This window comes from Corvus hawaiiensis, chromosome 6 (assembly GCF_020740725.1).
Source record: "Corvus hawaiiensis isolate bCorHaw1 chromosome 6, bCorHaw1.pri.cur, whole genome shotgun sequence".
Taxonomy (NCBI): Eukaryota; Metazoa; Chordata; class Aves; order Passeriformes; family Corvidae; genus Corvus; species Corvus hawaiiensis.
In genome coordinates this window covers 64,860,309-64,888,182 of record NC_063218.1, presented here as the reverse complement: position 1 = coordinate 64,888,182, position 27,874 = coordinate 64,860,309, and the positions used below count along the sequence as shown (strand labels likewise).

General features: G+C 67.0%; 1 protein-coding gene across 6 annotated transcripts; it reads left to right on the top strand.

Moving 5' to 3' along the window:
* Positions 1 to 1,825: 1,825 nt before the first annotated feature.
* Positions 1,826 to 26,995, top strand: SYT7 (synaptotagmin 7). 6 transcript variants are annotated; one of them, XM_048306690.1, is made up of 13 exons: positions 1,826 to 1,901; positions 11,787 to 11,890; positions 13,713 to 13,792; positions 14,996 to 15,127; positions 15,681 to 15,896; positions 18,163 to 18,531; positions 20,206 to 20,331; positions 22,579 to 22,714; positions 23,117 to 23,387; positions 23,716 to 23,885; positions 24,258 to 24,372; positions 24,453 to 24,652; positions 25,459 to 26,995. In XM_048306690.1, exons 1-13 carry the CDS (start codon positions 1,871 to 1,873, stop codon positions 25,561 to 25,563), a joined length of 2,055 nt encoding a protein of 684 aa, XP_048162647.1. In that variant the 5' UTR covers positions 1,826 to 1,870; the 3' UTR covers positions 25,564 to 26,995. The 6 variants fall into 6 exon arrangements, with proteins under 6 accessions (XP_048162647.1, XP_048162649.1, XP_048162648.1 ...); XM_048306692.1 differs by lacking the exon at positions 15,681 to 15,896; XM_048306691.1 differs by lacking the exon at positions 20,206 to 20,331.
* The last annotated feature ends 879 nt before the right edge of the window (positions 26,996 to 27,874 follow it).

The following is a 27,874-nucleotide window of genomic DNA, read 5'->3' as shown; positions in this document are numbered from 1 at the left end:
GAAGGTTCCCACCAAAGGGGCAGAAACCATTCCAAAATCAAAATAAAGCTCCGTGGCCGCGGGAGGATGCTCCGCCAGCCCCGGAGCACAGAGGGGCAGGGAGGTGCCCTTTTCCCAGCCCACCCGCAGTGCCAGGAAGGCTGGCAGCAGGCTGGCACCGCTCCACCTCACTGGAGGAGCTTTGCCAGGGTGTACGTGCCGGAGTTTGCCTGGCACGCGGCTCCCAGCCGGCTTTCCAAAGTGGGATGTGCCTGGCCCAGCTCCGAGGGGCTGGGAGAAGCCCCCCATCCCCAGGGGAGGGCGAGCGGGATGGAGCCCCTGGTGTGAGTCAGGCACACGAGACCAGATCCCTCATCCCTTATCCCGTATTCCCCGGCTAGGGAATTCCACAGCACTGGGGAGTCGCCTTTGCCCCCAGCTCAGCCCCATCCCTCAATCCAGCGCCTGCCAGTTCAGGGCTTTTATAGGGAGATATTTCCTGCTTCATTCCCTGCTCCAAACCCAGCCTAGGGGCAAGGAAAGTCCCATTTTAGCCCCCCAAAGAGCTTCCAAACCATGGCAGCGGTGGTTTCCTGCCTTTTCCCGGCCCGGTACGACTCCAGAGAGATTCCAGCTGACACCCAACGGTTTGGGTTGGAAGGGACCTTTAAAGGTCATCTGGTCCGAGTTCCATTCCACAAGGCCAGGTTGGGCTCTGCCCCTGGAGGCTCCCACTAGTCCTGGACCAGCTGGAGTGTGCCAGCCCCATTGCCCCATCCCGGCGTGGGTGTCTGACCCCATCACCCCATCCTGGGATGGATCTGTGATCCCCTCACTCCAGCAGAAAGTGGGAGCCGGCACAGTTCCCAGTTCCAGGGGCAAACCCCCCCAGTCTCCATCATCTTTCCCCCTCCTGTCGCCTCCATCCATGGGCACATCCTGTACCAGCAGGGTCTTCTCCTTGGCCGCGCTCCCTCGCACCCCGGGGACCCCAGGCCCGCACTCCTGGAACACGACTGGAGCGGCAGGAATTCGCCGGGAATCGCCTTAGCGCGATGGTGTGAGGGATAACGGGAGCGAGCTCCTCCAAATCCACTCCGTGTTTTCCGCCGCCCGCAGCGCCCGCCGCGCCCGCAGTGCCCCGGCAGCGCCCGCCGCGCCCCGGCTCCGCCAAAACCCGGCCTGGATCCCGGCGGAGCGCGGCACACGGAGCCTGCGGGGGCCGAGGGGGGGCCCCGCGCGCGGCCCCACGCGTGTGCGCGGAGACCCGGGGCGGGCTCGGCCTCCCCAGGGAATGCCACCACGAGAACACGTGTGGGCGGCCCTCTGTGCCACCCCTGCGCCGGCCCGCCTGTCCCTGCCCCGTGCCACGCGTGTCCCCTTCCCCACGAGGGTGCGGCGCGTGGACCGTGGCGGGGGGGGACGGCGGCCCCGCAGCCGCGTTACCGGCGCAGCGCGTGAGGGCCCGCGGGGGCGTCACCGCGGGCGGTGTCACCACCCCACGCGTGTCCCCCTCCCTCCGTGCGCGTCCCCGACCTCCCCCCCCCCCCGCCGCCGCTCCGCTCCCTCCTCCCTTCCCGGCGGCTGCAGTTTCCAATCCCGCCAGCAGCGAGCAGCAAGTGGATGCAGGATCGCGCCGCACACGCACCCGCACACACCCGCACACGCACCCGCACACGCGCGCACCCCGCAGCAGCGGGCGGCCAGCACGGGCTCCGCGGGGCTCCCGGCCCCCCGCCGCCGCATGCGGGCCCCCGCCGCCCCGCCGCCGCCCCCCGCCCCGCCGCCCCCTCCCGCCGCCGCCTCCGCCGCCGTCTGATGAGCCGCGGCCCCGCCGCACCGGGCAGCCGCCGCCCCGCCGCCCCGCCGCGCCCCGCCGCCGCCCGCCACCATGTACCTGCACCCGGAGGCTGCCAGCGCAGGTGAGCCCCGGGCCGCCGGGGAGGGGGGGACGGGGACACGCAGGACGCGGGGACACGCACCGGGGGTGGCCGGCCGCTCGCCGCCCCCCCGGGGATCCGCCGTGGCCGCTGCCCGCTTCCCCCCGCGCCTCCCCGGGAGTTACGGTAGTTTGGGCAGAAAGTCACCGCCGCCGCTGTCACCGCGCTGCGGAGCTGCCGGAGCCACCGACACCCCCCGCCCGGCGACACCCCAACCCCCGCGGGCAGCATCCTGCTCCCCAGCGCCCCGAAAAACACGGGGCGAGCCCCAAATCCCGCTGGGTGCCGGCGCCCAGACAAGCATCCAGCACATCCCGCCTCTCCTCACCCTGCGGAGCTGCCGGAGCCCAGGCTCCCCCCCGGGACACCCCAAGCCTCGGGGGCAGCACCCCGCTCCCCAGACCCCCAGCAAACCCCCAGACTCCCGGGGGAGCCCCAAATCCCGGCATCCAGACCAGCACCCAGCGCTCAGCACATCCCTGCTCCTCACCGCCCGCACCCTCCATCCTTCTGGGGGTCCCTCAGCCCCGTCCTGCTGCACCTCCGGAATGGCACCGGGACACGCGGGGGTGGGCGGCTGGAGAAGGGGCTTCCTCCGGTGCGGATTTGCTGAGCTCATGCTCGGGAGGCAGCAGTCGGCCCCGCACCAGGGAATCTGGGACGCTGGTGGGGACGTTTTGGGGGTGCCCGAGACGGTGCGGAGACACAGGGATGCTGCCGGAGCGATGCGGATCAGCGGGGCCTGGCAGCTGTCCCCGGCCGTGTCCCGGGGCCCGGGGAGCGGGCAGAAGGACAGCGTGTCCTGCGGTGGCGTGGGGGACGTGCCGGCGGGGACAGCGGGCGCCGCCGGGGAGAGCTGCAGGTGCCAGGCCTGCGGGATCCGGCAGGTTGGGGAGCGCCGGGCACCGCCACGCGCTGTCACCCGCGGCAGGTGACAGCGTCACCGCTGCCCGGGAGTTGGCAGCTCCGGCCGAGCTGCCTTCGAGGGCAACTTTCCGCCTGCCCGCATGCTGAGCGCTCCCACGGGGAGCGGCTCCATCCTGTGCCACCGCGACCCCGCAGGGATGCCCGGAGCGCGGCACGGCACTGCTTGGCCCAAGGTCACCCGGGGGGTGGGTGGCGGAGGGGGGACGCCAGCCAGTCCCCGCCGGCAGCAGCGTGGCGGGGCTCCCCTTCCCTCCCGGTGCCCGAGATTTGCTCCTGTGTTATTTCCCCTCCAAACTTTGCACCTGCCCCCAATTTGTCCCCCCTCGTCCCTGCCAGATGTTCCCGCCGGCGGCCGGTGGGCCACCGACGGCTGCCCGTGCCATGGCCAGAGCTGCTTGGCCGGCTGGAAGCTCCCAAGGCAGAGCTCGAGCTGCCGGACTTGGGGGAACAGACCCCCTGTCCCCGCTTCCCAAACCCCGTGCTCCCCGGCTGCTGGGGCTCCCGTCACGTGGGAGTTTTCCCACGTCACCGGCGGCGGCTGTGCCGTGGCGCCTGGAGCCGTGGGGTGCTGGGGGTGCACACACCTGTGCCGGCACCCTGGCACTGCCTGCTTCCTTGGATGTTCCCCCCTTTCCCGGATTTTCTGGCCGTGGTGCTGAGGGGGTGCCAGGTCTGTCCCCCCACGCCGACAGAGGCTGAGGGGGTGCTGGCAGCTCACACCCCCGCGGGATTTGGGAAGAGCCGGCCAAGCCACATCCCGGGGTGAAGCAGTGCCTTGTTGTCCCCCCAAATCCCTGCCCGAGGTGGCCCCAGCCTCGTCCTCCTCATCCCCTGCTCCGTGTCACCGTGCGGGGACAGTGGCTGAGGCCCCCAGCACCGGCTGCGTTTCATGGGGGGAGAAGACGCCGTGTGGGGAAATTCGGGAAACTTTGCCGCCCAGGGAAAGGGGGATCCGGGGGGGCAACGCGGAGCCCGGAGGTGCTGCTGGGGCCGTCTGGTTCTGGGCTCGGAGACGCCCGAGGGAGTCTGGTCTTGGCTGGCAAGGGGTGTTGTGAATTGGGATCAAGCTGAGGCGCTTCCCAAAGCGGCTCCCGCCAGCTGGAGGCATTTTCGGGGAGCCGCAGGGGGCCGTGCTGCTGGGGGACCACCCAATGATGTGTCAGGACAGCCGCGTCCGAGCGCGAAGCAGAGCTTGGGGCTGCCCGCAAAGGCGCCCTCTGTGCCACAGGGCCAATGTCTCCCTTGCTTTGGGAACACGGGACAGCTCCCTTCCTCCTGCCAGACCCCCCTCTCCATCCCTGTCCCCGCTGCTGGCACCAGCTGTCCCCTTTGGGGCGACCTTCGCATCCCCAAAGCTCCATCTTAGCGCGGCGAGCAGGTGCCGGGGGCCCTGCTCCCCACGTCCCCATCTTTCCCGGCTGGAAGCGTTCCGAGCAGAGCCGCGCGGCGGCAGGAGGTGGTGAATCAATAACCAGGCAGCAGCTGCCTGTTTTCCCCCCGCACCGCCTCGGAGCGGGCGATGGAGCGCCCTGGTGCTGGCGCGGCCGTGGGAGCAGCTCCCCGGGGCTTGGGAGAAAAGCCGGGCTTCCAAAGGAGCCGGAGCACGGCGAGGAGCGAGGCGGGGGCCGGCGGAGGGGCGGCGAGCGGGGTGAGGGAGCGTGACGGGCGGGAAGGCAGACAAAGAGCGCAGGGATGGCAGCGCACGGGCCTCGCCGGGAGCCAGGCACCTGCTGCAGCCTCGCGTCCCGTGCGGCGCCCACACGGAGCGGGGGAGCTCCAGACCCCCCCGGGACCCCCATCCTGCGCGGCTCCGGGGTCCCCCTCCCTGCCAGCCCCTCTGCTCCAGCCCGAGGGATTGCTCCCGCCTGCGTCTCGGAGCATCCCCCGCGGCCTCACCCACGGCCCTTTGTCCCCCTCGGCGGCTCCATCCCCTTTTCTGTGGAGGTGGGGGGTCTCCGCGGATGCTGAGCCCCCCCAGGGCGGGGGTTCCTTGCTCCCAGCAGTCGCCACCAATTCCGACCCTTTCAGCCTCCCCACGCCCGCACCTGACGTGTCCCAGGGCCCCCCTGAGCACGGCTGGGCCACAGCAAGGACAAGGATTGGGGCGGGGGGTCTGGCAGGGAGGTCTTGCTGATTCCCCCTGACTCCAAGGAGCAGGAGAGGAGCCGGAGGCGGCTTTTCCAGCGCCTGATCTCGCGGCTTTTCCGCCTGCCGAGGAAGGAGGGGGGAGCGGGGAATGAAGACAGATGCAGATAATATCGCTGCCACCCCCCGGCCCCCGGGGGCTCGGCTACAATATCCATTATGGATGGATCTGGCAAGGGAACGGCTCCCGGAGAGCCGCGGGAGCGCGGGCATGATGGGCAGAGCCCCAGCGTCGAGCAGGGGGACGGACCCCCCTGGCTGTGACCGGGGCCCCGGGGGACGTGTGTGGGGCCAGGCTGGGCGTGGGGGGCGGCGGGTTGGGATGTGCCAAGCGCAGCATCCCCCGTCCCTGCGGGTGCCAGCGTGGCTGTGGCACGGGATGCTCCGCGCCCGCCTGCCAGCTCCGGGTGCCCCCCCGGCGCCCCGTCCCCTCCTGGTGTCCCCGGGCCTGGCTGCAGGAGGGAGAGGGTCACCTTGGGGGGAGTTAATGAGGTTTGAAGGGAAGCGGGCGCGGCGGCGGGGACGGAGCCGGCGCGGCGGCGGAGGGACAGCGCAGCACAGCAGCCCCGCTCCCGGCCCTCCGAGGCCGGCACAGCCCGCGGGATACACCCCGGGGGGCTCCGGGTGTCCAGGGAAGGAGGGGTGATCGTCTCTTCCCCTGCGGAGGGGCTGTGGGACACTGCTGGCTGCGGGGGCGATGGGTCCTGGGCCCGCTCCACCATGGATGACCATCCCTGCAGCCCCATGGATGACCCTGTCCGTGTATCCCTGGAGGATGCAGCCCCGGCGTCAAGCTCTGCTGGAGGATTTCCACCGCCCTCACCTCCCCCGGGCACCTTGCCATACCTGTGTCCCCAGTCCTCCCTCTGGGGCCTTCCTCGGCCCTTCATTCCCCTCCTCTGCCTCCTCCCTCCGAGCTGCGCTTCTCCATCTTTCCATGTGTTCCCCTCCAAGCCTCCTCTTCCTCTCCCAGCACCGCCAGCCCCCAGGTCTGAGGGCTGTGGCCGACCCTGAGCATTCCCCATCCCTGAACTTCCTGCGGGAATCCTGTCCCCACGGTGGCCTTGCCGTGACAAGACGTGGATCCCGGGTGACCTGACTGGGGGGCACTGTCCGGGAGGAATGAGGGAGCTGGGGAAGCAAGCAGGCGGCTCGTGGAGCTGGGCTGGGCTGCACGGAGCCTGCCCGCCCCTGTTCCCTGGGAGCCGCTGGCTCCCTGCCTTGCCTCTCTCCCGCTGTCACCCGAAGGGCTCGGGAATGATGGAGAGCCCTGGGGCGAGAGGCTAAGTGGCGACGGCGCGAGAGCTGGCAGTGCCACTCGGGATGAGAGCCCAGCCCGCTCCTCCGTGCCCGCTGCCGGAGCCAGGAGAGGATTCTGCGCCAAGGGAAGGGGGGCTGGGGTGACTCCAGGGTGGGGAGCGATGCCCAAGGGCTCATTTTGGAGCAGGGATGACGCGGAGCACCAGCCTGGCCGGGGGATGAGCAGCGTCCTCTCGGGAGCAGCGGCTTGGAATGGGGATGGGGATGGATGCAAACCGCGGGAGCAGAGGGGGCTCCGGAGTTCTGGGTGCTCCTCGGGAAGAGAGACGCGGTGGGGACCACGAGGCAGAGAAACCACACGGCTCTCCGGAAATCCTCGGCCAAAAATAGCCCGGCACCGGGGAAGGAGCGCCTTCCCTTGCCAAATTCTCCCTCCATCCCCAGCTGCTGCTTGCCGCGGCCACGGAGCGGGGACGGGTGGCATCAGGGCTGGAGGGACACAGGAGGGACGCATCCCTGCGCGGCAGCTGGTGGGGATAGGGGATGTTTGGGAACATCCAGGCGGGGCTGTGCGGTGTTTGGGGACGCTGTCCACCTCCCCCAGCCCCCCGTGGTGGGTTGGTGGGCTCCACCACCCGAAGCCCCCCAGGACCGGCAGCTCGGTGTGGGGGAGGCAGAGCCGGCCGCACTGACAGCTCCGGGGGATGGACAGATGGCTGGGTGGAGAGGCAGATGTGTACGAGGGATGGATAGACGGATGGATGGATGGATGGATGGATGGATGGATGGATGGATGGATGGATGGATGGAGAGATGGAGAGATTGATGGATGTGTTGGAGAGGAGGACGCACAGATAGACAGACAGATGGAGAGCAGACGCCCGTTCTCGCCCGGAGCACGCCTGGGGCGCTGAGCTGTGGCACCACTCCTCTCCCCCGAGGCTCATCCCAGGATCCTGCCGGGAAGCGAGATGGCCGTGGCGCTTCCAGTGATCTCTCACGTCTACAAAACCCCTGGCAGCACGTGGGCAGGTGGCACCGCCGGACCCAGCTGGCCCAGCCCTCCAGCTCTTCCACGTGACACGCCAAGCCTGGCTCACAGCATTCCCAAAATGCCCACTGGGTTGCTACCAGGAATGGCAGCAAAGCCTCGTCCCCCTCCGTGCCCATCCCTTCTCCCTCTCCCTGTGCCAAGGGCTTGGATTCCACATTCCTGCTGTGCCTGCCGGGGTCCTGCCCCGCTCCCCCCTGCCCCACGCCCGCGATCCTGCACAGGAGCGAAAGCTGCAAATTCACAGCTTTTCAGCTGCATCCTAAAAATAAGAGGTTTGGGAAATATCAAGCAAATGAGTGGGAGGATGAGAAGAGGAGGAATTAATGGCCTGGTGCCAGGCAGGCAGCATCTGGGAAGCCCCGGCGTGAGAATGTGGCCACCTCGCTGGGTGCCGCGTGGCCCTCCACCCCGGCAGCACGAGGGGCTGCTCCGACGCCACATCCCTGCCCTATCCCTTCCCATCCCGCATCCCTTCCCTGCCACCGCCATCCCTGTCCAGGCTCACCGTCACACCCCACCCCAGCTCTGCGGCTCACGACGACGGCACACGGCGGAATGTTGGGGGGGTGCGCTGCTCGCTTGGCACCTTCTCCCGCTGCCCTTTTCCCGGGAATGCACACGTTTCCGCTGCCGGTTTGGCAGCCTGGCACATGGAGCTGTTTCTCCATGTGGAGCTCTGGATGTCGGCTTTGATCACCACTTCCAGGGAGCTCAGTGGGAGCTTGGCCTGGGGGGGGCTCCCCACAACTTTGATTTTCCCCCCCAGGGTACTTGGCATCCGTGGATCTCGCCGCTGGAACAGGGTGAGTGGGAGGATGCTCCAGGAGATGGGGCTGCGATGCTGAGCAGCTGCCAGGGAGACGCCGTGTCCACAAAAGCTGGGAATTTCAGGGTCTGGATCCAAAAATATGGCCCTGAGAGCCTGGATGAGGCCATCCACACTGGGACACCTGCAGAGAGGTCGGTTCCAGCCAGGGTGCCACAGGTGTGAGGCTTGTTCTGAGGCCTTTGCTCATCCAGAGCCACTGGCAGTCCATGGAGATTCCAGCCTCTCCATCCTGTGCAGGAGCTGTCACTTGGGAGAGGAGCTGGAGCCACCCCTGGATGCCCCTCGCAGGGGCTTTGCCCTCCCAGCGTTGCTCCAGGGCTGTGTGCTTTGGCTGGAGGTGGTGGCAGAGCTGCCAGATGGGTCTGAATCCTGGGATGGGCACAGGAAAACAGGGAACTGGGGGAAACAGGTGGAGCTGCCCTGGAGCCTGAGGGTCTCGCTGTGCTGGGCTCAAGCAAGGCCTGTCCTGGAGCTGAGTGTGCACAGGGCCACCAGTGCCACAAAGCCACCAAGGTGTCCAAGGCCACTGGGAGGCACAGGGACACCAGGATGCTCAGGGACACTGGGTTGCCCAGGGCCACCGGGATGCTCAGGGCTACCAAGATGCCCAGGGTCACCAAGATGCCCAAGGCTACCAGGATGCCCAGGGCCACCAGGATGCACAGGGCCACCAGGATGCACAGGGATGCTGGGACATGCAGGATCACCGGGATGCCCAGGGCCACCAGGATGCTCAAAGCCACCGAGTGGATGACAGAGGTCACGGAGGAGTTGCTGGGAGCAGGCTGGGACACCTCCGGGTGTCCCTGGAATGGGCTGTGCCACGGCTCCCGCATCCACCATTCCTGCCCGCACCGGAGCTGAGCCGTGTGTCGAATCCATCAACATCAGCAGCTCTTCCCTCCTTCGGGGGCATCCTGCCGGATCTCCGGCTCTCACACCGCTGGAGAGGACTAATCCCTGCTGGATCTCCGCGCCTCTCCTTGTGCCGGGGTCGGGTTTGAAGTGTTTCCTCACATCCACAAAGGCCGGAGCTCGCTCGTGCTCCGGAGGCAGCTAATCCCGAGCCCGCGGGAGCGGCGGATAAAGGAGGACAGGCACGTGACAGCATCCCTGTCTCCCAAACATTCCTCGTCTCCCACTCCGAGGTGGGGACTGCGATGGGTGCGGGGATTCCCTGCTTGTCCCAGGTTTGCCACGGAGACCCTTCCCCTGAACCCAGAACTCTCTCCGCTGGCACAAGGACCCTCTCCCCTGCCATGGGGACCCTCTGCCTGCATATGCAGAGCCCTCTCCCCCTGGAACAGGGACCCTCTTCCCTGGCTCCTGCTCACGCAGCACTGCACAAATCCCACGCTGGAGAGCTGCGGCGCTAAGGAGGCAGGTAATCCCCTCATCAATAACGGCCTGGAAAAGTGGAATTATATCCCGTCAAGTGGCATTGAATCCTGATGAAAGAGCCGCAGGGATGTTCCACCCCCTTCCCAGCCTCCGCAGCATCCCCTGCTCTGCCAGCACGTGGGACGGGATTGGGACCTCGATCACTCCGAGGAGGGGCGTGGGGTCTCCGCCTGACGGCCCCCCCTCACTGCGCCCTTGGGATGAGGCAGGAGCAGCGAAGGGCCGCTAGGATCTGGGACATGGCCGCAGGGCTCCCGGGGCCGCGGACCCTCAAGTCCCACCCAGCCGTCTCCACGCTCCCGCCTGGATCCGCGCTGGCAGCCGCGGAGATTTATGGAGAGCGGCGGGGAAGGAGGGCCAGCGGCGGCGTCAACAAGCGCCGCGTTTGCACCTTGTCACCCGCTCCCGGGGCTGCGTCCCGGCGCCACGCAGCTCCCCGCGCCCCTCGTGGATCCAGCCGCCCCAGGACATCCCATCCCAACCGGCACAGGGACCCCACACCGCGCCCCCGGGCTGGGGACGCGCCAGGAGCTCCGAGCGGCTCCGAGACTTTAATTAACCGAGAGCTAATTGCCTGGAAAACGAGTCATTTAAGTCATGCTGAGGGCGGCGCAGCCTGGGGGCCGGAATCGCTCCCCCCGCCCAGGGGACACGGTGTGATCCCACCGGGAAGGGCCGGGCCCGCCCCGTGCACAGGGACACCCCCGGAGCCCCCCGGGCAGGATCCCGCTGGCGCGTCCGTCAGGATCGTGGGGTGACGCCAGGTTTGGGGCTGTGGTGGCACCTCGGCGCGGGGAATTTGGCTCCGGGAACCGGCGCTCACTGATGTCCCTCTCTGGCCACCGCCACGGCCGTGGTGGCTTCCGCAGTGCCCACGCCTCCCCTCGCCTTCTCCTTTGATTCCCTGTCTCCAGATTAATTTGAGGATGAACTTGACCCCTGCGAGGACCGAGGGATCTGTTGGAGCTCCGGGATAAGCCAGAGGGGTCACGGTGTTCCCAAGCTGGAGCAGGGAGCGCCAAGCGGGGGGGCAAGGAGGGCTCATCCCAATTCCCAGCCCGCCCAGTACGCCCAGGTGCCACTTGAACTGGTCGGGGTCCGACCCCAGGAGGGGTGCCCGGCGCTCTCCGGCCGTGCCGGCTGCTTCCCATTCCCCCGGCAGCTTATCCAGCCGGGGTTTATAAATGTTGGAAATTAAGGGCTGGTCCCAAATTCCCTCCTAGGCAACAGTTGCTATGTGAGTTTTATACACAGCTCCTCGTGATCCGGGAGCGATGGAGGAGCTGCCTTTGGATGGAGGGAGCGCGGGTGCTGCAGGGGGGACGGGTCCCCAAAACCACCCCCACCTCATCCCGCCCTCTTCTTCTCCTGAAGGAATTTTTTATAAATCTCCCCCTCACGGTCACCATCCCCTTTGCTCGTCTGCTTCCAGCGGGGATGTGGGAGCTGCGGGTGCCTCGGCACGTGCCAGGGGCGATTCCAGAGCCCTGATCCCCCCTCCCGGTCCACTCTGACTCAGCCCGGCCTCGGAGCCGCCGGGAAATTTCGTTACAATAACAAGGTCTGCGGGCGAATTAATTATTAACATCTATTGTTTAATATTTATACTGCAGCACCGCTCCCGGCGCTGCTCCGGCCTCGCCGCCTCCCGCCGCCAGCTGGGGCTCCCGCCATGGACAATCCCATCCCAGCGGGCACGGCGGGATGCGGAGCATCCACAGGGATCCTGCCTGGAGACAAGGCGGAGCCGGTTTGGGGTCCCACTGGGTCCCTCCGAGCCACCTTGGGTCCGCATTCTCATCCCACGGTGGTCATTCCGCATGCTTGGGAGCATGGGTGTGAGCGGAAGTGCTGGATGAGGCGGATGGGTCCTTCCCACACTTTTGGGGTCCCCAAGGTTGTCCCCACGGCCAGGCTGGGGAGGGGCAGGTCTGCATTGCCGTTTGGGATGAATCCGTGTGGGATTGGCTCACAAAGCAGCACCGCGGCCTTTGCCGGCCGTGCCAGCGCTCCCAGGGTGCCGGCGGGGATTAAAACTCCATCCTGAGCTCCCGGGAAGCGCTCGGGGCCGGATTCCTCCCAGGACAGGCTCCTCTGGAGCCCGGAAGCCACGGAGGTGGCCACCGTGACACGACGGGGTCGGAGCCTGTTGGACCGCCTTCCCTGCGTTTTCCCTCCCTGTACCCCCACGCACGCCGGGAACACCCCGGGATTTAGGTCTGACCCCCCCTCTGTGCTCTGCTCCCCCCAGGGACCCCCTCCCGCGACGTCCTCCTGGTCTCAGCCATCATCACCGTCAGCCTTAGCGTCACCATCGTCCTCTGCGGGATCTGCCAGTGGTGCCAGCGGAAAATGGTGAGTGGCCGGCTCCCCTCCCGCCTTCCCGGCATCCCGGCGTGCCCGCCGTGCCGCCGGGCAGGGGGCAATTCCCACTTCCAGGGCAGCAGCCAGGCGGAGGCAGCTCCCCGGAGCCGCCGGCTGCAGCTTTTATTTGGGCTTTTCCGGATGTGCTAATGAAATGTTTGGGCGAAACTGTTTGTGTGGCACAAAGGGAAGTTTCCAAATATATGGATATATACTGGTGACGAGCCGGAACGAGCTGGCCCCTGTCCTGCTGGGCACGCTCCTGCCTGGAAAAGCCCCGCGGGAAGGCGGCCAGCCCGTCCCTGGCAGCGCCGGGTGCCGTGAGCCATCCCTGCCGCCCGCTGCGCATCCCTCCTTCCCTCCCCGCTTCCCACCGGGGACTTGGGACAGCGCTCCCTCCCGCCCCGCATCCTCCCTCCTCCTCCTCCTCCTTCTGCTCCTCCTCTCCCGGCAGCAGGACGTGCTCGGCCACGTTTCCTTCGCCATCGGAATCGAATCTGGGTCAAGTGCTGCGATGGCAGCGGCGCTTCCCGCGAGGGAGATGCCCACCCCGAGCCGTGGGAAGGCAGCATTCCCTTGGGAATGGGAGAGGGGGTCCGCAAGGCGATGAGGCAGCGGGAGGGCGGTGGGTGGGAAGGGCCCTTCCAGGTGCCACCCAGGGGATGGGGAGAGAGGGAAAAGCCCTGGAAAGGAGGAGGCTGGAGCTGGCAGAGGAACAAACAAGTGTAAATTGGCCGGGAAGGCGCATCCCAACCGGCCCTCGACAGCGCCCGGAGCTGGAGCGGCTGCGTGGGAATGACGGCCAAGCCCGGCGGGCCGGCTCCGGGCCGTGCCCCCGCGGCCACCGCTGCCGTGTCCTCACGAGCCCCGAGCCTCTGCAGCCGGGGGACATGGATGAGCTCAGGGCTGGGGGATGATTCCCTCCGGGATGGCCCGTGAGCATCCAGGGAGGTCCAGGTGCTCCCCTACAGCTCCTGGCAGCATTAGCCCTTGGGCATCCAAGAATAGCCAACATCCCTGCAGTTCCTGGCAGGATTAGCCAGTGTGAATCCAAGGAGATCCAGGTGTTCCCCTGCAGCTCCTGGCAGGATTAGCCCATGGCTGCCCAAGGACACTGTGCTGAGGGTCCAGGTGCCCCAGCAAGCCAAGGAGGTGGCTCCATGTGGATCTGAAGAGGCTGGGAAGAAGGAGAAAGGAGAAGTATTCCCATTCCATGGGCAGGCTGGATGCAAGCCTGGCTCCTGAGATCCAGGAGCAGCGTGATGGAAGTTTTCCACCCCACCCTGCTCCGGCAGCTGCTCCCATCCCACCTCATCTGCCCAGCACCTGCTTGGAGCATCTCTGGCTCCCAACTGTTGGATAATTGGCATTAATTGGCTCCTGCCCACCCTGGCTCGGAGCCGCGCTCGGAACCTGCCGGAGTGCCCTGATTACCAGCCCCAGTTAGGAGCCAGCTCCAGCTTCATTATCCTATGGCAGCGCTTCCCTGGCGCTGGGAAAGGTGAACTCAATTAATTCAGGCCCAATTAGGCCTAAAATTATCCGCTCCTTCCCAGTGAGGCCATGGAATGGGATGCTGGCGGCGGTGGCCGTGCTGTCCTTGGGGTGACGCAGGGCATGAGCCCCCAAGGACCAAGGGATGGAGCCTTTGGGAATTTTGCTGCCTGGGTGGGTGGGATGGAGCCTGGAGACCGTAAGGGAAAGGGCAAAATCCAGGTCAAACCCTCCAGGTGGTAGCAGCTCCCATCCCCCACTGGGATACTCCGGGGGTCCTCTGCCACCCCCTGACCCCCCTCTCCTCTCTTTTCCACAGGGAAAGCGTTACAAGACTTCCCTGGAGACTGTGGGAACTCCGGATTCCAGCCGCGGCCGCAGCGAAAAGAAAACCATCAAGTAGGTGCCAGGATGGGGGGGGAGAGGAAGGACAGAGGTGGCCGTGCCTTCTCCCAGTGGGAGAGGGGCTCCGGGAGACTGGGAGAGCTGGTGGGTGTCTCCAGCATCCCTGTGTATCCCACTGAGCCGTGGGCACGACGGAGTCACGGGAACCTCGGCGTGGGTGTCCTCAGGGATGCTCCAGGCCTGGGCGTGCGGATTCCGAGCCCTGCCCCGCGGGGCTGGAATGACTCTGCATCCCACAAGCATTCCATGGAGGAAGGAGAGCAGAGCTGGCGCATCCCACGGCGCTGGGTAGGGAGCGAAGGAGAGGTTGGAAGCTGGGGGGGCTCTCCTGGGCATCCCAGATCCAGCGCTGCCCCTCCGCAGGCCTCCAGGGAGGAGGGAACTGGACCAGGAGGGAAATAGCTCCTGCCTGGAATAAGCCTATGGAAAACCTCCTCCCATGGCTGGCCCGGGGTGTTATTGGGGTGCAGGGGTACCTCGAGCACCTGGCCGGCTGCTCCCAGCCAACCGAGATGAGCTGGAAATGGAGCGGGAGGCGCATCCTGCCCAATGCCATGGCACAGGCGGCTTTCCCAAACTCCGGTACCTTCCATACCACCGAGATCAGCCCGGAGCTCAGGTGGGCGTTGGGGGCTTTTCCAGTCTCTCAGGTGCCAGCAGGGAGCTGCTGGGTCCCCCAGTCCCTGGTGGCTTCCTAGAGCCAGGAGGTCCGGGTTCCGTGCTGGCAGCAGGCCGGTTCCACGGGAAGGGATCCGCAAGGGAAGGGATCCGCAAGGGAAGGGATCCGGAATGGTCTCCAACACGCAGCAGTGTCATGGTTAACCAAGCGCTTCCAGGACCCGGCTGCTGAGCAGGCGAGGACACACGGACACACGCGTTTGGGAATGCTGTGCCAGCACCGCGCTCGCCGCCACCTCCCTAGCCCCCCCACATCCTTCTCTCCTTCCCAGCTGGCCGAGCCACCCGCTCCAGTCTCTCCACAGCTCTTCCCATCCCTCCATCCACCCATCCTTCTGTCCGTGTCCGTGTGTGTGTGGTGTGTGTGTGTCGGTGTCCGAGGGGTGGGCTCCCTGTCTCTCTCCGCAGGATCCTGGCGCTCCGGGGGCGGAGGGCTGCTTTTCCTTCCCTCTCGCAGGAATTCAGCTTCTCTCTCTTGTATTTCCCTTTTCTTTCTCCCCCGGAATCCGGCCGCTGTAGCGATCTAGACAGAGACTTTTGGAATAACAATGACAACACAGTGCAGCAGAAATGGAGCTCCTACCCTCCCAAGGAGTTTATCCTAAACATTTCTCCTTACGCTCCGTACGGTGATCCGCGCCTTTCCCTCAAGTGAGTCTCTCCTTACCGGGTTTGCTCCGCGTAGTGAGTATATGGGCAGCACCCACTCGCCTTCCTCCTCCTCTTCCTCCTCCTCCCCCTCCTCCTCCTCCTGATCCCGGGCTCCCCGCACGCCACCCCATGGGCCGTCCCATGGAGACGAGCAACCCCTCCTTCCCGCATTCCCGGGGCCGGCCGGGATCTCCCTCCAGGACGGGGTTGCGCGTTGGCGGCACCCCCTCGGCGCGGGGACGGGTCCCCCCGGGGCTGGGCTGCCGGCGAGCGGGACCCCCCTTCCCGACCCCTCTCCCTCCTCCGCCCTCTCTCTTGGATGTTCTGCCGAGGCCCCCGCGCACCCCGCGGCCAGGACCCCTTTTTTTTGCAGTGCTGATGTCTCTCTTTCTCTCTCTGTCTGTCTGTCCGTCTCTTGTCCGTCTGCCCCCTCCGGCTCTGTCGCCCTCCCCTCATTCCCCGACGGCTCCCCACGTTTTCCACGTCCGTCCGTGTGTCCGTCCGGCTCCCTTCGTGTCTGTCTTGGGGGGGTCCGGCCGCCGGCCCGGCCCAGTGGCTCTCTGTTATCAGGGGCCAAGCTGACGGCGTCGGCCGCCGCCGGGCTGTCCGGGGACCGCGACGGCCGGCCCGGGGACAAGCAGCGGCTCGGCGAGGATGGAATGAGGAGCAGCGTGTCCGCCCACAGCGAGCCCGGAGCGGGAAAGGCGGCACGGGGCCGCTGGCACACGGTGCAGAGCCACTTGGCCGCAGGGAAGCTCAGCCTGTCCAAGTGAGTGAGCACGGCACGGTCCGGCACGGCACGGCCACGGACACGGCCGGCGGGCCCGGGCGCCCGCTCCCCGCTGCGGATGCGCTTGGATGGGGGACACCGACAGGTCCCCGGGACCACCGTGCCGAGGGAGAGGAGGCGTTTCCCGTTCTCCCAGCGGTGTTTTGGCTCAGGGGCAGCAGAGGAGGCAGCCGGGCAGGAGCAGCGCCTTTGGGTGCCGTCCCCGGCGTACTTCCAGCGCTGAGGGTGCTTCTGCCCAATCCCGGGGGGAAGCGGCTCAGCATTCCCAGCTCGGCTTCTCAGGGCAGGCAGCGCTACCTCGGTGGTGTCCCGAGGGCAGGAGGTGCTGTCCCAGGCTCCCATCCCTCAGGGACAATCAGGGACAGCGTGCGGCATCTCCCCTCCGTGCGCTCCCCTGACCCCCGGCACAGCCACCGGACCCGGCGCCGGCACCTGATGCCGAGAAAAGTTGGGGAAAGTCCGGGATTGATCAGATTTAGGGAAAACCCGAGCTCTGGCAGGCTCTGCAGGGCTCCAGGCCGGGGTGGGGGTCTCGGCGAGACCTTTCACTGCCGGCAGCGCAGTGGCTCTGCCGGGGGAGTGACGGGGCTGTGCCGGCTGCGGGCTCCGTCCGGCGTTCCCGGTCTCTGCTCCGGTTCTTCGCGCTGGGATGTGGCAGCCGGGGGGTCCCGGGAGAGCTGGGTGACACCGCCCATTCGGCGTGAGGCTGCTGCGCTCCAGCTGGGCACTGGGAAGCAGGAGGGAGCGGCGAGGAAAAGCGGGAGCTTTCAGCCGTCCCTAGACTTGGTGGAGAAACAAATCCCGCTGGGAATCCGGACAGGCTGGCGCAGGGGGCGAGGGCAGGGTTAAGGGGATGTGGCGGAGCATCCTGTTTTCCAGCACCCCTCTGGCGCAGCGCCGCCGGGAGTGGGGGTGTGCCGGGGGTCCAGGCCGAGGGTCTGGCTGTGCCGGTGCCAGGGGATCCATCCGGGCACGGGCAGGGCGCGGTGCCGCCTGGCACGGCGCTGGAGGAGCCCGCGCCTCCAGCTGGCGCGGGGCCGACAGGAGCCAGATTTAGTTTCCTGTGACTGAGAGGTTGTAAATTGAACTAATTTGGGATTCGATAGGAAAACGAAAGGAGGCCGGCGGCGGCGCCGGGGGGGAGGCGGCAGCGTCCGGGCAGTGCCTTCGGCCCCGGCCGTGGGGCTCCGTCCATCCCAGCTCTCCGCTCCTCTCCACTCCCTTCCCTCCTCTCTCTCTTTCTCCCATCTTCCGCTCTTTCTTCACCTCTTTTTTTCTGTTTGTGTTTTGGAGCTGTTTATCCCTCCCCGCTCCCTCTCTGTCCCCGCTGCTGGCATTGCACGATGGAGCAGCTTCGCAGCGCCGAGGCCGGGACAGGGTCGGTGGCTGCTGCTCAAGGCCGCTCCTCGGTGCCAGGCGGGACCGAGGGGGACTTTCCTCCCCTGATCTCGCGGCCACGAGCTTTGCCAGGCTGCCGTGGGCAATCCTGCGGGGCTGCATGGGCTGTGCCACGCATGTGCTGCATGGCCAGCGCCGGCCAGCGCCGCTTCCTTGGGGCATCCCGCCTGCTCCCCCCGCTCCGCCGCCCACACGAAGCCCGTCCGCCCCGGGCCGGGCTGCTCCGCTCTCCGTGTCCCACCAGAGCTGCGTCCGTATCCCCCAGTCCCACGATCTCCCACCCCGGTGGGAGCCTGGCTTGGCCCTGGGGACGCCTCGCTGGAATGTCACCACCACGGGGGTTCGGCCCCCGCCGCGGCGCTGCGGGATTCCCCCCCTCCCGCAGCCTCCCGCACCGAGGGGACGGGACGCCGAGCCCCCGCGGCGCCGCTGCTGGGTGCTGGGCTGGACTGGGAGGGACTGGGACGCTGCGATGGGCTGGCTGGCAGCACGTGAGCGGGCACCACGGGATTTGCCTCCACGCAGCAGCCTAATTATCCCGCAGAGCAGGTCGGCCGGCGTGCTGGGAAGGCGCCGGCGGAGCGGCGGCCGCGGGAGCGGGTGGGCATCCGGCCCTGGCGAGCCCCCCGGGAGGCAGGATGGTGGCGGCCCGAGCCCCCCGTGCCGCCGGCAGGGCCGAGCCGCGGGCGAGAGGCGGAGGATCCGGGCGCTGCCCCCGCTGGCTCCCGCCGGAGCGCTCCCTGCGCTGGGGCATCTTCTCTCTAACTCTCTTCTTTTCCTTCCTCCAATTTTGCCCCTTCACCTTCTTCTCCTTTCTCTCCTCTCCTCTGCCCTTCCTCTCCCTAAGTTTCGAGGACTCCACCCTGTCCACAGCCACTACCCTTGAGTATATCCCCACCTCAGCAGGCGATCCCAAATTCCAGAGGCCCCGCACCCTCGTGCGCCAGCAAAGTCTGCAGCAGCCCCTGAGCCAGCACCAGCGCGCCAACCACAGCCAGCCCACCACCAGCCAGAGCCTGGGCCACCTCCAGGCCCACAGCGGCTCCTCCGCCGCCGCCGCCAACTCCCGGGGCTCCCGCGGCGGCCCGGCGCGCCAGGGCACCGCCGCCGGCTCCAAGACACGGATGGCCGGGGGCCGGAGCCGCTCCAACCCCGGCAGCTGGGACCACGTGGTGGGGCAAATCCGCAACCGCGGCTTGGACATGAAGTCCTTCCTGTAAGTGTGCGTTCGCCATCGCTGCCCTCTGCATCCTCCTCTCCATCCCCCTCCATTCCTCTCTCCACCCCTTCCCCTCCTTCGCTCTCTCTGCTCCATCCCCTCTCCTCTGCTCCATCCCTCTGCTCCATCCTGCTCTCTATCCCTCTCTCCATTTCTCTCTCCTCTGCTCCTCTGCTCTCTCCATCCCTCTCTCCTCTGCTCCTTTGCTTGCCCCAGCGCGGCCACTCATCCGTCACCCCCTCGGGGACACGCTGCCCACGGCCTGCGGGAAGATCCATGTCCCCTCCGGCTCACAGGGGGCTCAGGGCAGGGGCTCATGCACTTCCCCAATGTGCTTTGCCACGTCCCTGGCCATCCTCTTCCATCCCCAGGGATGGGCCAGCTCATGGAACAGCCACCTGCGAGGTCCCCAGGGAGTGGCATTGTCCCAAGTTGTCAGGGTGGGGGTGGCAGAGTCCCCCGTGCCGGGGTGACCGTGAGCTGGGCCCCGATAATAACTCCCAGCCGGAGGAGCCGTGGGATCTTTAATCCGCCTTAACCCCATCTCCTCCATCGGCGCTGGATTTCCAGCATCAAACCCCGGGGACTAATCCGAGTCCCGTGTTGTCGCCGCATCTCAGCACATGACATTGTCCCTCCTCTGCAGAGCTGGGCCCCCCGGCTCCATCCTCCCTTGGATTCTCCAGCTCCTCCCCGGCCGCTGTTGCCCCCCGGCACCCTGGAAGAAGGGATGCTGAGGTCCCAGCTTTGCTTTCCGCAGGCTGGCGGCGCTTGGAGGGGGACGCAGGGCTGACCCTGCCCTTCCATGAGCTGACACAGCACTTCCTCCATCAGGATTAGATGAGAGACACAAATTTGGGTGCCCATCCCGCTCCTTCCCACTCTGGAGAGAGGGTTGGACCTTCCTCCAGGCACCCTGGGGCGCGCTGCCCGCGATCCCCTCTCCGCTCTGCCCTCTCCCACCGAGGGGTTCCTCCCAGCTCCATTTCCCGGCTTCCCGACGTGGAGCTGCGGCTCACCAGCCACCCCGAGGGTCACGTTCTCCCTGTTTACCCAGCGCCCAGTGCTGGTTTCAGCCTGGCTTGGCGGAGGGGGAGCAGCCGCAGAGCCCAGACGTGCCGAGTCAGCGCCGCTTCCCAGCGGAGCAGCAGCTGTCATTTCCCACCGCCTCTTTCCCGATCCATCGATTTTCCTTTCGCTCTTCGCCCTGTTCACCCTCCCCGGCGCCGCGGCGTAAATGCGGTTATGGACCCGGGCGAGGACCCGGAGAGGGCAAAGATCCTTGGCCATGGCACCGTCAATCCCTTCCTCCACGGAACGATGCTGGCGCCTCCCTCCTGTCACACTCTCCCTCATTCCCAAGCCCCTCCAGGCATCTTTTCCCCCCGTTCGTCAGGATTTTGGCATCCTCCCTGCCCGGACCGCTGGAGGAGAGGGACAGCGGGGGTATCCACGCGTGCCGGGCTCCCCGGAGCCGGCGCCTTTCTCCCCACAGCCCTGCGCGCCCATCCCGGCCATCGCCACCTCGCAGGAGCCGGCGGGGAGAGCCGGGGTCCCCTCGCCGCCGGGGGTCCGCGGGACGCCGCCGGCTCCTGCCGGTTCCCTGCCTGACGCTGTGTTCTCCTCTCTCTTTCTCTCTCTCTCCCGCTGCCGGCGGGGCCGCCCGGGCAGGGAAGGCCGGATGGTGGTGTTATCCCTGGTTTTGGGACTCTCAGAGCAAGATGACTTTGCCAATATTCCCGACCTGCAACCCGCTGGGACGCAGCCGAACCAGGCGAACGCTCAGGGGGACAAGAGGTATGAGCGAGGACGAGGCCAGTCCCGCAGGAGGAGGAGACGAGGGCCCCACCCAGGGTGGAGGAGGAGGAGGAGGAGGAGGCTGGCCTCGTGGAGCGCGAAGGTTGGAGCGGCACAGGGTGGCCCAGCGGGACGTCTGAGCTCTCCCCGGCACCGGCACCCGCGGTTCTGCCTCCGGAGCAGCGGCACCGAGAGGACCCCCATCCCTTCCTCCTCCCTCCTTCCTCCCCCTCCTGCCCTTCCCGGCCCTGGCTGCATGCGGGAGGGGGCGGGGGGACGCGCTCAGGGACAGGGGGACACGGGGGGTACCCCCGAGTGACGCCGCATGGGCTGAGCCGCGTCCCATCCCGACACGCTGCTGCCACCTCCATTCCGGCGGGATGGGCAGCTCCCCCGGGCATCCGGGGACACCGCTGCGGCGGCAGGGGGACAGAGCGGGCGCCACTGGCCGGGGGGGGGAACGCCGTACCCCCCGTTCTCCTCCAGCACGGCACAGCCCCTCGCCTCCGGCTGCTCCCCGCATTCCCGCCGTGCCGCAGGCTCGGCAGCGCATCCAGCCCCGGCACCGGCGCCCGGCCGCGGCCATCGGCGCTGGCTGGCAGGGGCAGAGGGTCCGTGCGCCGCCGGGAGCGGGTGTTCATCCCCTCCGGAGCGGGGAGGAGGTGTGAAGCCGGCGGGCGCTGCCTCCCCGTGTGCTCGGCGTGCGGATGAACTGGCACCGTTCTCGCCCGCCGGCTATTTTTACCCTGCTCCGCTTGGTTTCGCTCCATCTTTTAGCACTTCCCTCCCCGGCGTCGCGCTGCGCAGCCGGTCCCCGCCGGGAGCACCGGCAGCCCGTGCCGGCCGCCGGCTGCCCCGTGCCGAGGGGACGGGGACGTGGGACACGGCGGGTGGGTGGCTGTGCCGCAAGACCCTGCTCCCCGCTCCCCGCTTGCCGCAGCTCCCTGCTCCGAAGCCCCATCCCAGCACACGCATGGCATTCCCCACCTCCATCCCTCCCGCTCCTCGTTCCCTGGGCTCCGCAGGACGCGGCGGGATCGGCCGGCGGAGGGGACGCGCCCCGGCAGCCTCGGCTCTCTCCCGCCCACCGACGCTGCCGACCACCCGCTCTTCTTCCTCAAAACATCTCCTCCATCCCTGTTTCGCAGCTTCTTCCTTCCAGCCTGTCCCCGGCGGCTCCAGCCCGGCGCCTCGGCGTGTCTCCTGTCCCGGCGACTCCGTCTGTCCGTCCATCCGCCCCGCTCCTCTCTCCCATTCCCTCCCGGCAGGCCGGCGCTGGACGACGCTGCTCCTCCTTTCTCTCTTGCTCTCTCCCGCTCTCTCTCCCGCTATCCGTGACCTCCGCCGGCATTCCCGGCTCCACCGGCGCCTCCTCGCTCAGCGGCCTCGCCGCCGGCTCCTCCGCCTTCATTTTCCCTGGTTTTAACCTAATTTTGCCTCCCCAGCTGCCTCGGCCTCTCCGGCCCTTCCCGAGTGCCATCCCGTGTGTGCGTGTGGGTGTCCCCATCGCCTCCCCGTGTGTCTGCGTGTGCTTGGCGTGGTGGCGCGTGTCCATGGCATGTTGTGGCTTCCCGTGTGTCCCTGCGCCTCTCGGCCCCTCTGGTGGTTTGTCACCGTGTCCCAGCTCGGGCAGGAGCCGTGGCGGGGGGGTGGGAGCATCCCGGGCTGCCTGTCCCCTCCGCCACGTGCCTGTGTCCCGTTGTCCCCCGTGCCTCGTGGCAGCGTGGCCTCGGGGCGTTCCCGCCCGTCTCCATCGCTGCTCTGTCCGTCTGCCTCCCGCCGCTCCCGGCTGCCCACCCTGCCCGGCACCGTGCCCAGGAGCCACGTTGTGTGGGGACAGCCAGGACAGTGATCCCAGGGGTGTCTCAGCCACAGGAAAGGGGGACACGGGGCAGCGAGCCCACGTGAAGCACCCGTGGGTGGCCGGCGCCCACCGGGATAAGGGGCTGTGGTGTGTGAGGAGCAGCCGGAGCCGTGGGTGCTGTGGGGACCGGGCTGTCCCTGCCATCGCCGTGGGACGTGGCCAGGGGGACCTGCTGCCGTGCCCTAAGGGTGCCCGGCCACCAGCTGGCTCCGGGACCAGGGCCGGGATGCTGGCGGGCTGCAGCCACCGCCTGTCCCGGCAGCGTCCCTCGGGCGCCGGCACAGCCCAGGCTCAGTATCCGCTGGGAGAGGGCGCCCGGGACGCCCCTCGCTGTCTCGCCCTCGGCTCCCGGCCCTTCTCCTCCAAGGCCTCTCTTCCCGCAGGTTGCCGGCCGGTGGGAAGGCTGGGAATGCGGCACCGGCGCAGGGGCAGCCGCCGCACGACGAGTCCGACCGCAAGACGGAGCCGCACTCCTCCGTCTCCGACCTGGTCAACTCCCTGACCAGCGAGATGCTCATGGTGGGTGGGTGGGGTGCGCCGGGTTTGGGGGTCTCCATGGTCGGCATCCCACCCTCCCGGCTCTTCCCTGCGCCATCCACGAGCACGTCCCCGCCCGCTGTGCCAAGTCCCCGTCGGCCGAGCCGACGCGCCGCGGACGCGTCCCCCGGGCTGGCACGAGGGAGCGAGCGGTGCCGGACACGTGAGGGACGCGCTGTCAGGAGGAATTTGGCTAATTGGAGCTCCCGTTCCGCGGGACGAGTGGCGCCGAGCCAGGAGCCGTCGGAAGCGGTGGGGGCGGCAGGGAGCCGGGGAGAGGCTGATGTCCCCTGACAGCTGGCAGGGCTGGGGTCGGAGGGACTGGGGTCGGGCCCCCATCGGCCCCCGGCGCTGCCCTCACCCCCCTCTTCCCCCCTCCCGCAGCTCTCCCCGGGCTCCGAGGATGACGAGGGCCACGAAGGCGTCAGCCGGGAGAACCTGGGCCGCATCCAGTTCAGCGTTGGCTACAACTTCCAGGAGTCCACCCTGACCGTGAAGATCATGAAGGCGCAGGAGCTGCCGGCCAAGGACTTCAGCGGCACCAGCGACCCCTTCGTCAAGATCTACCTGCTCCCCGACAAGAAGCACAAGCTGGAGACCAAGGTCAAGAGGAAGAACCTCAACCCACACTGGAATGAGACCTTCCTCTTCGAAGGTATGGATTGGGATGGACTGGAGTGGGTCAGGGTGGGAGCGGAGCCTCCTGGGATGCTCCTGGGGACGTGGGTGATGCCATGGGTTGGCCGAGCCACCGAGGCCAGGTTGGATGTGCATCCCATAAAGGGGATGTGGGGGAAGGCTTGGAAGGCTCCATGCCGCCATGGGTGGGCGCAGATGTGGGAACTAACCTGGCAGCAGCTCCTCGTGCCGTGGGCTGCTCCCCATCCTCTGCCGGTTCCCGGGATCTTGACACCAGGGCAGGAAAGGTGGAGCAGTCCTGGAACTGCTCCTCATCTCCTCCGGCTTCTCCATCTCCGGCACAGGGTTCCCCTACGAGAAGGTGGTGCAGCGGGTGCTGTACCTCCAGGTCCTGGACTACGACCGCTTCAGCCGCAATGATCCCATCGGAGAGGTGTCCATCCCGCTCAACAAGGTGGACCTGACCCAGATGCAGACCTTCTGGAAGGATCTGAAGCCCTGCAGCGATGGCAGTGTAAGGCCCTGGACCCCTTCCCGCCCCCCTGGGGAGGGGAGGTGACCTCCGGTTCCAACAGGGACATTTTCTGCTTCAACGTCTGACGGAGACTTTTCTCTTCCCAAATTTTATATTAAGTAGCCCAAAGTCTCATTTTGGGTCAAACCAAAGTGTTTCAGGTAGACTTAAAATTAATGTTTCCTCCTGCCTCCAGCAAGACCAGAAAATGTCCCACTGGGGGCGGCCCCCTTTCCTCCTGCCCTGATTTTCCGTGCTTTCCCAAACCCCACCCTTGGGCTGCTCCAGGTGGGGGTCCCATCCCAGCACCCCGCTCCCACCGAGGAGCTCTGGGGGGCGTGGGTGTCCTCAGGGAATGCGTGTGTCCTACAGGGAAGCCGTGGGGAGCTGCTGCTGTCGCTGTGCTACAACCCCTCGGCCAATTCCATCGTGGTGAACATCATCAAGGCACGGAACCTCAAAGCCATGGACATCGGGGGCACCTCAGGTACGGCTCCGGCTCCCCCCGGTCCCGGGCAGCATTCCCTGGCTCCCATCCGGGGCTGAGAGCGGCTCCTCTCCCGCCAGATCCCTACGTGAAGGTGTGGCTGATGTACAAGGACAAGCGGGTGGAGAAGAAGAAGACGGTGGTGATGAAGCGGTGCCTGAACCCCGTCTTCAACGAGTCCTTCGCCTTCGACATCCCCACGGAGCGGCTGCGCGAGACCACCATCGTCATCACCGTCATGGACAAGGACAGGCTGAGCCGCAATGACGTCATCGGCAAGGTGGGTGACACGCCCGAGGGACAGCCAGGTGGGAATCGGGGACAGCCAGGTGGGAATCGGGGACAGCCAGGTCCGGGGCTGCCGGCGCCTGCTGCCATCTCCAGTGCGGAGCGCGGTGGGGACCCCTCGTGCTGGGTGGCACGGCCACAGCGTGCCGGAGTTTCCCCAGAAAAACAGGGATGGGGCATGGGGAGCCACACCCGGACGGCTCCCACCCCCTGGGATTACTCGCGGGGACAGGAGCGGAGGAATTATCCATGAAATCGCCCAGCTCATCGTTAGCGCAGCGATGACAAACGCGCGCCGTAATCTCCGCCCTTGATCCCCGCACGCCGCGCTGGGATCGGGAAAGCACAGCGGTTGGGATAAATCCATCCAATAAATCCCAGGATCAGCGCCGCGGGCTGCCGGGCAGGGCCGGAGGTGGCAGCGTCCGCGGGGTGGGCACAGCCAAGAGCCCGATTCCAGGGATGGACAGGCAGTGTCCGTGATATCCCGCTAAAACCCCGCCGTGGCCCGAGGCTCGCTAATCACTTCTGATCGCATAATTAGCGGCGAGCTCTGCTCCATCCCGGCTCTCCGGCGGTGATCCGCGGAGCCGGAGCGGTGGCACCGGCTCCCCGAGGTGGCAGCAGCAGCAGCGAGTGCCGGCATACGCGCTTTTCCGCGGCGCCATACGGAAAATCGAGGGATAAAAATAGCCCCCGGCTCCGCGCCCAGCCCGGAAAAGCGGGGCTGGAGCAGTTTGGGGGTGAAGGGACGGGGATGGAGCGGCCGCGGTGGCTCCAGGGGTGCCTTTCCCGCAGATTTACCTGTCCTGGAAGAGCGGTCCCGGCGAGGTGAAGCACTGGAAGGACATGATCGCCCGCCCGCGGCAGGCGGTGGCACAGTGGCACCAGCTGAAGGCCTGAGCGCCGCCGGACCGCGGGCTCGGGGTCCCCCTTCCCAGCTCCCAGCCCCTTCCCGCGGCGCTCCCGGCCAGGGACCGGCGGGACAGCGGCCTGGCTCGCGGGGACCCTGCGGGAGGAGGGGAACGGAGCCCCCCGACCCCCCGGCCTCGCCTCTCCCTGGGGTGTGGGGGGCGCGGAGCCGCCCCCAACCCCGGCCGAGGAGGTGCCAGAAGCGATGTCCCCCCATCCCTATTCCCACCACCGGGCAGGACTTCTGCGAGTGCTTCCAGCCCCACTCCCGCAGCCCCTCGGCCCCTCCCCGGCCTCGCCCCCCCGCCCCCCATTTCAGGGGGTCAGGCTGCGGGTGCAAGAGGGACCCCCCGTCCCTCCCCTTTCAGCTCAATAAAACCTCTCGGAGCCGCCAGCGGAGCCACGGAGCCCCCCCTGCCCCGCCCCGTCCCCGCCGCCCCCCCCCCGAGTGTCCCGGGGCGGGCGGGGGACACCGAGGGGAGGGGACAGCCCCTTTCCCTGGGATCGGAAGCCATGACACAGTTCTTTATCCAAAGCGGGCCCCTTCGTGCACTGCCTTCAGCCGGGTTCGATGCTTTACCTCCGTCTTGGGGCTCGGCGGGCGCGGGGGGTCCCTAAGCCGCTCTGGGCACCCCCGGTCCTGCTCTCACTCCCACCCCGGGCAGGTGGGGGCCCCTCGGGGGGGATGCGGAGCCCCACAGGGTCCCCTTCCAGCCGGGCTGCTCCGGGAGCCCCGTGCCCACCACTGGGGATAAAGGGTGGAGCGAGCGCTGCTGTCCGCACCCACCGCGGGCAGGTGACATTCCCCGGGCTGGTGGCATTCCTTGGGACAGCCAGCCTGGCAGGATCAGTGCCAGCAGCAGCATCCCCACGGAGCCCCGGGATGCACATGCCAGACCCCTTCCTGCTCCCTGGGACCCCCAAAACCAGGGACAGACCCACCTGGGAGCCCCACAGGGGGTGACAACGGGGTCGGTGGTGGCTCTCCGTGGCGGACGCCGGATCATCCTCAGTCTTCCTGCTCCCCCCGTGGCACCCTCGGTTCCCAGCAGCTCCCGCAGCCCCAGTTTAGACGATTTTGGACAATCTGGAGAGAAAGTCATACTACTGCTACTACAGTAATAACAACGCTTTTAGGGACATTTGTATTTTTGTCATATTCTCTCTTTTTTTAACATAAAAGAAGAGACTTACATGCCTGGGGAAGGGGTGGCAGGGCCAGGGCTGTGCCAAGCCGGGTGCCCCCCGCGGCCCCTCGGGCACCCCGCTTTTCCAGGCCGGATTCCTCGTCCGCGGTCGGGCTCCCCGGGGGTTTGTGTGTTCATTTTTAACTCTAGAGCTCGTAGCCGTGATCTTGTTCAGGTTCTCTCTTCTTCATGTGACGGTAACATCCAACTGGTGTGTAAAATACAGAAAAACAGGACAAAAAAAAAAAAACCAAAAAAAAAACAAAAAAAAAAAGACCAAAAAAAGACAAAAAAAATCCATGAAAAAGAAAAAGATCAAAAATCCAATAAAGAGCCCGGCCCGGCCCGGCTGAGGAGCGGCTGGAGCAGGGGGTGCCCGGCTGGCGATGCCAAGGATGGGGCGCGCGGGTCGGGGCGTCTCCTTTGCAGAATCCTATTTTTGAGGAGCGGGGCCCCTCGTTTTCTGGAGGCAGCCCCTGCTCTCAGTAATAAAGGACAGTCAGTAACTGCCAGCGTGAGTCGTCTCTGGGATCGGGGGAAGGCGGGGGCCGGATCCTGGGGTGGGAATGGGGGCACCACACCTGGGTGGGCATTGCCCCGACACTGAGCATCCCCCTCCCAGCTCCAAGCATCTCTCCCAGCGTTATCCCTCCCAACCCTGAGTATCCACCCACTATTATCCCATCCAGCACTGAGTATCCCCCCAAAACTCTGGGATCCTGCCGGGATTGGGATCCCTGTGGCGGCTTCAGGGACAACAATGACCCCCCCCAGCCTGCTGGGAGCCAGGTGAGTTCCCATCCCATCCAGGTCTGCGCCGGGTTCCGTGGGGTGGGATGTGCTGGATAGGGACTGGATTTTGGCTCCAAAAGGAAGGAGGAGGCAGGGAACCCTATCCTGTGTCCAGGTGCCATTGTGAAGGCTCCAGTGCCTGTTAAATAATTCACCGAATGCTGGTCTTGAATAAATAAATGAAACTCCAAACGCAGGGACGGCAGGAGAGCCATCCGTGTCCTCCCAGCCCAGGATAAAATCCCTCTGGATCCACCCTTCAGGCCCTGGGATGCAGTGTTGGAGGTGGCAGCAGGGGACAAGGCTGTCCCCTCGCCACCTGC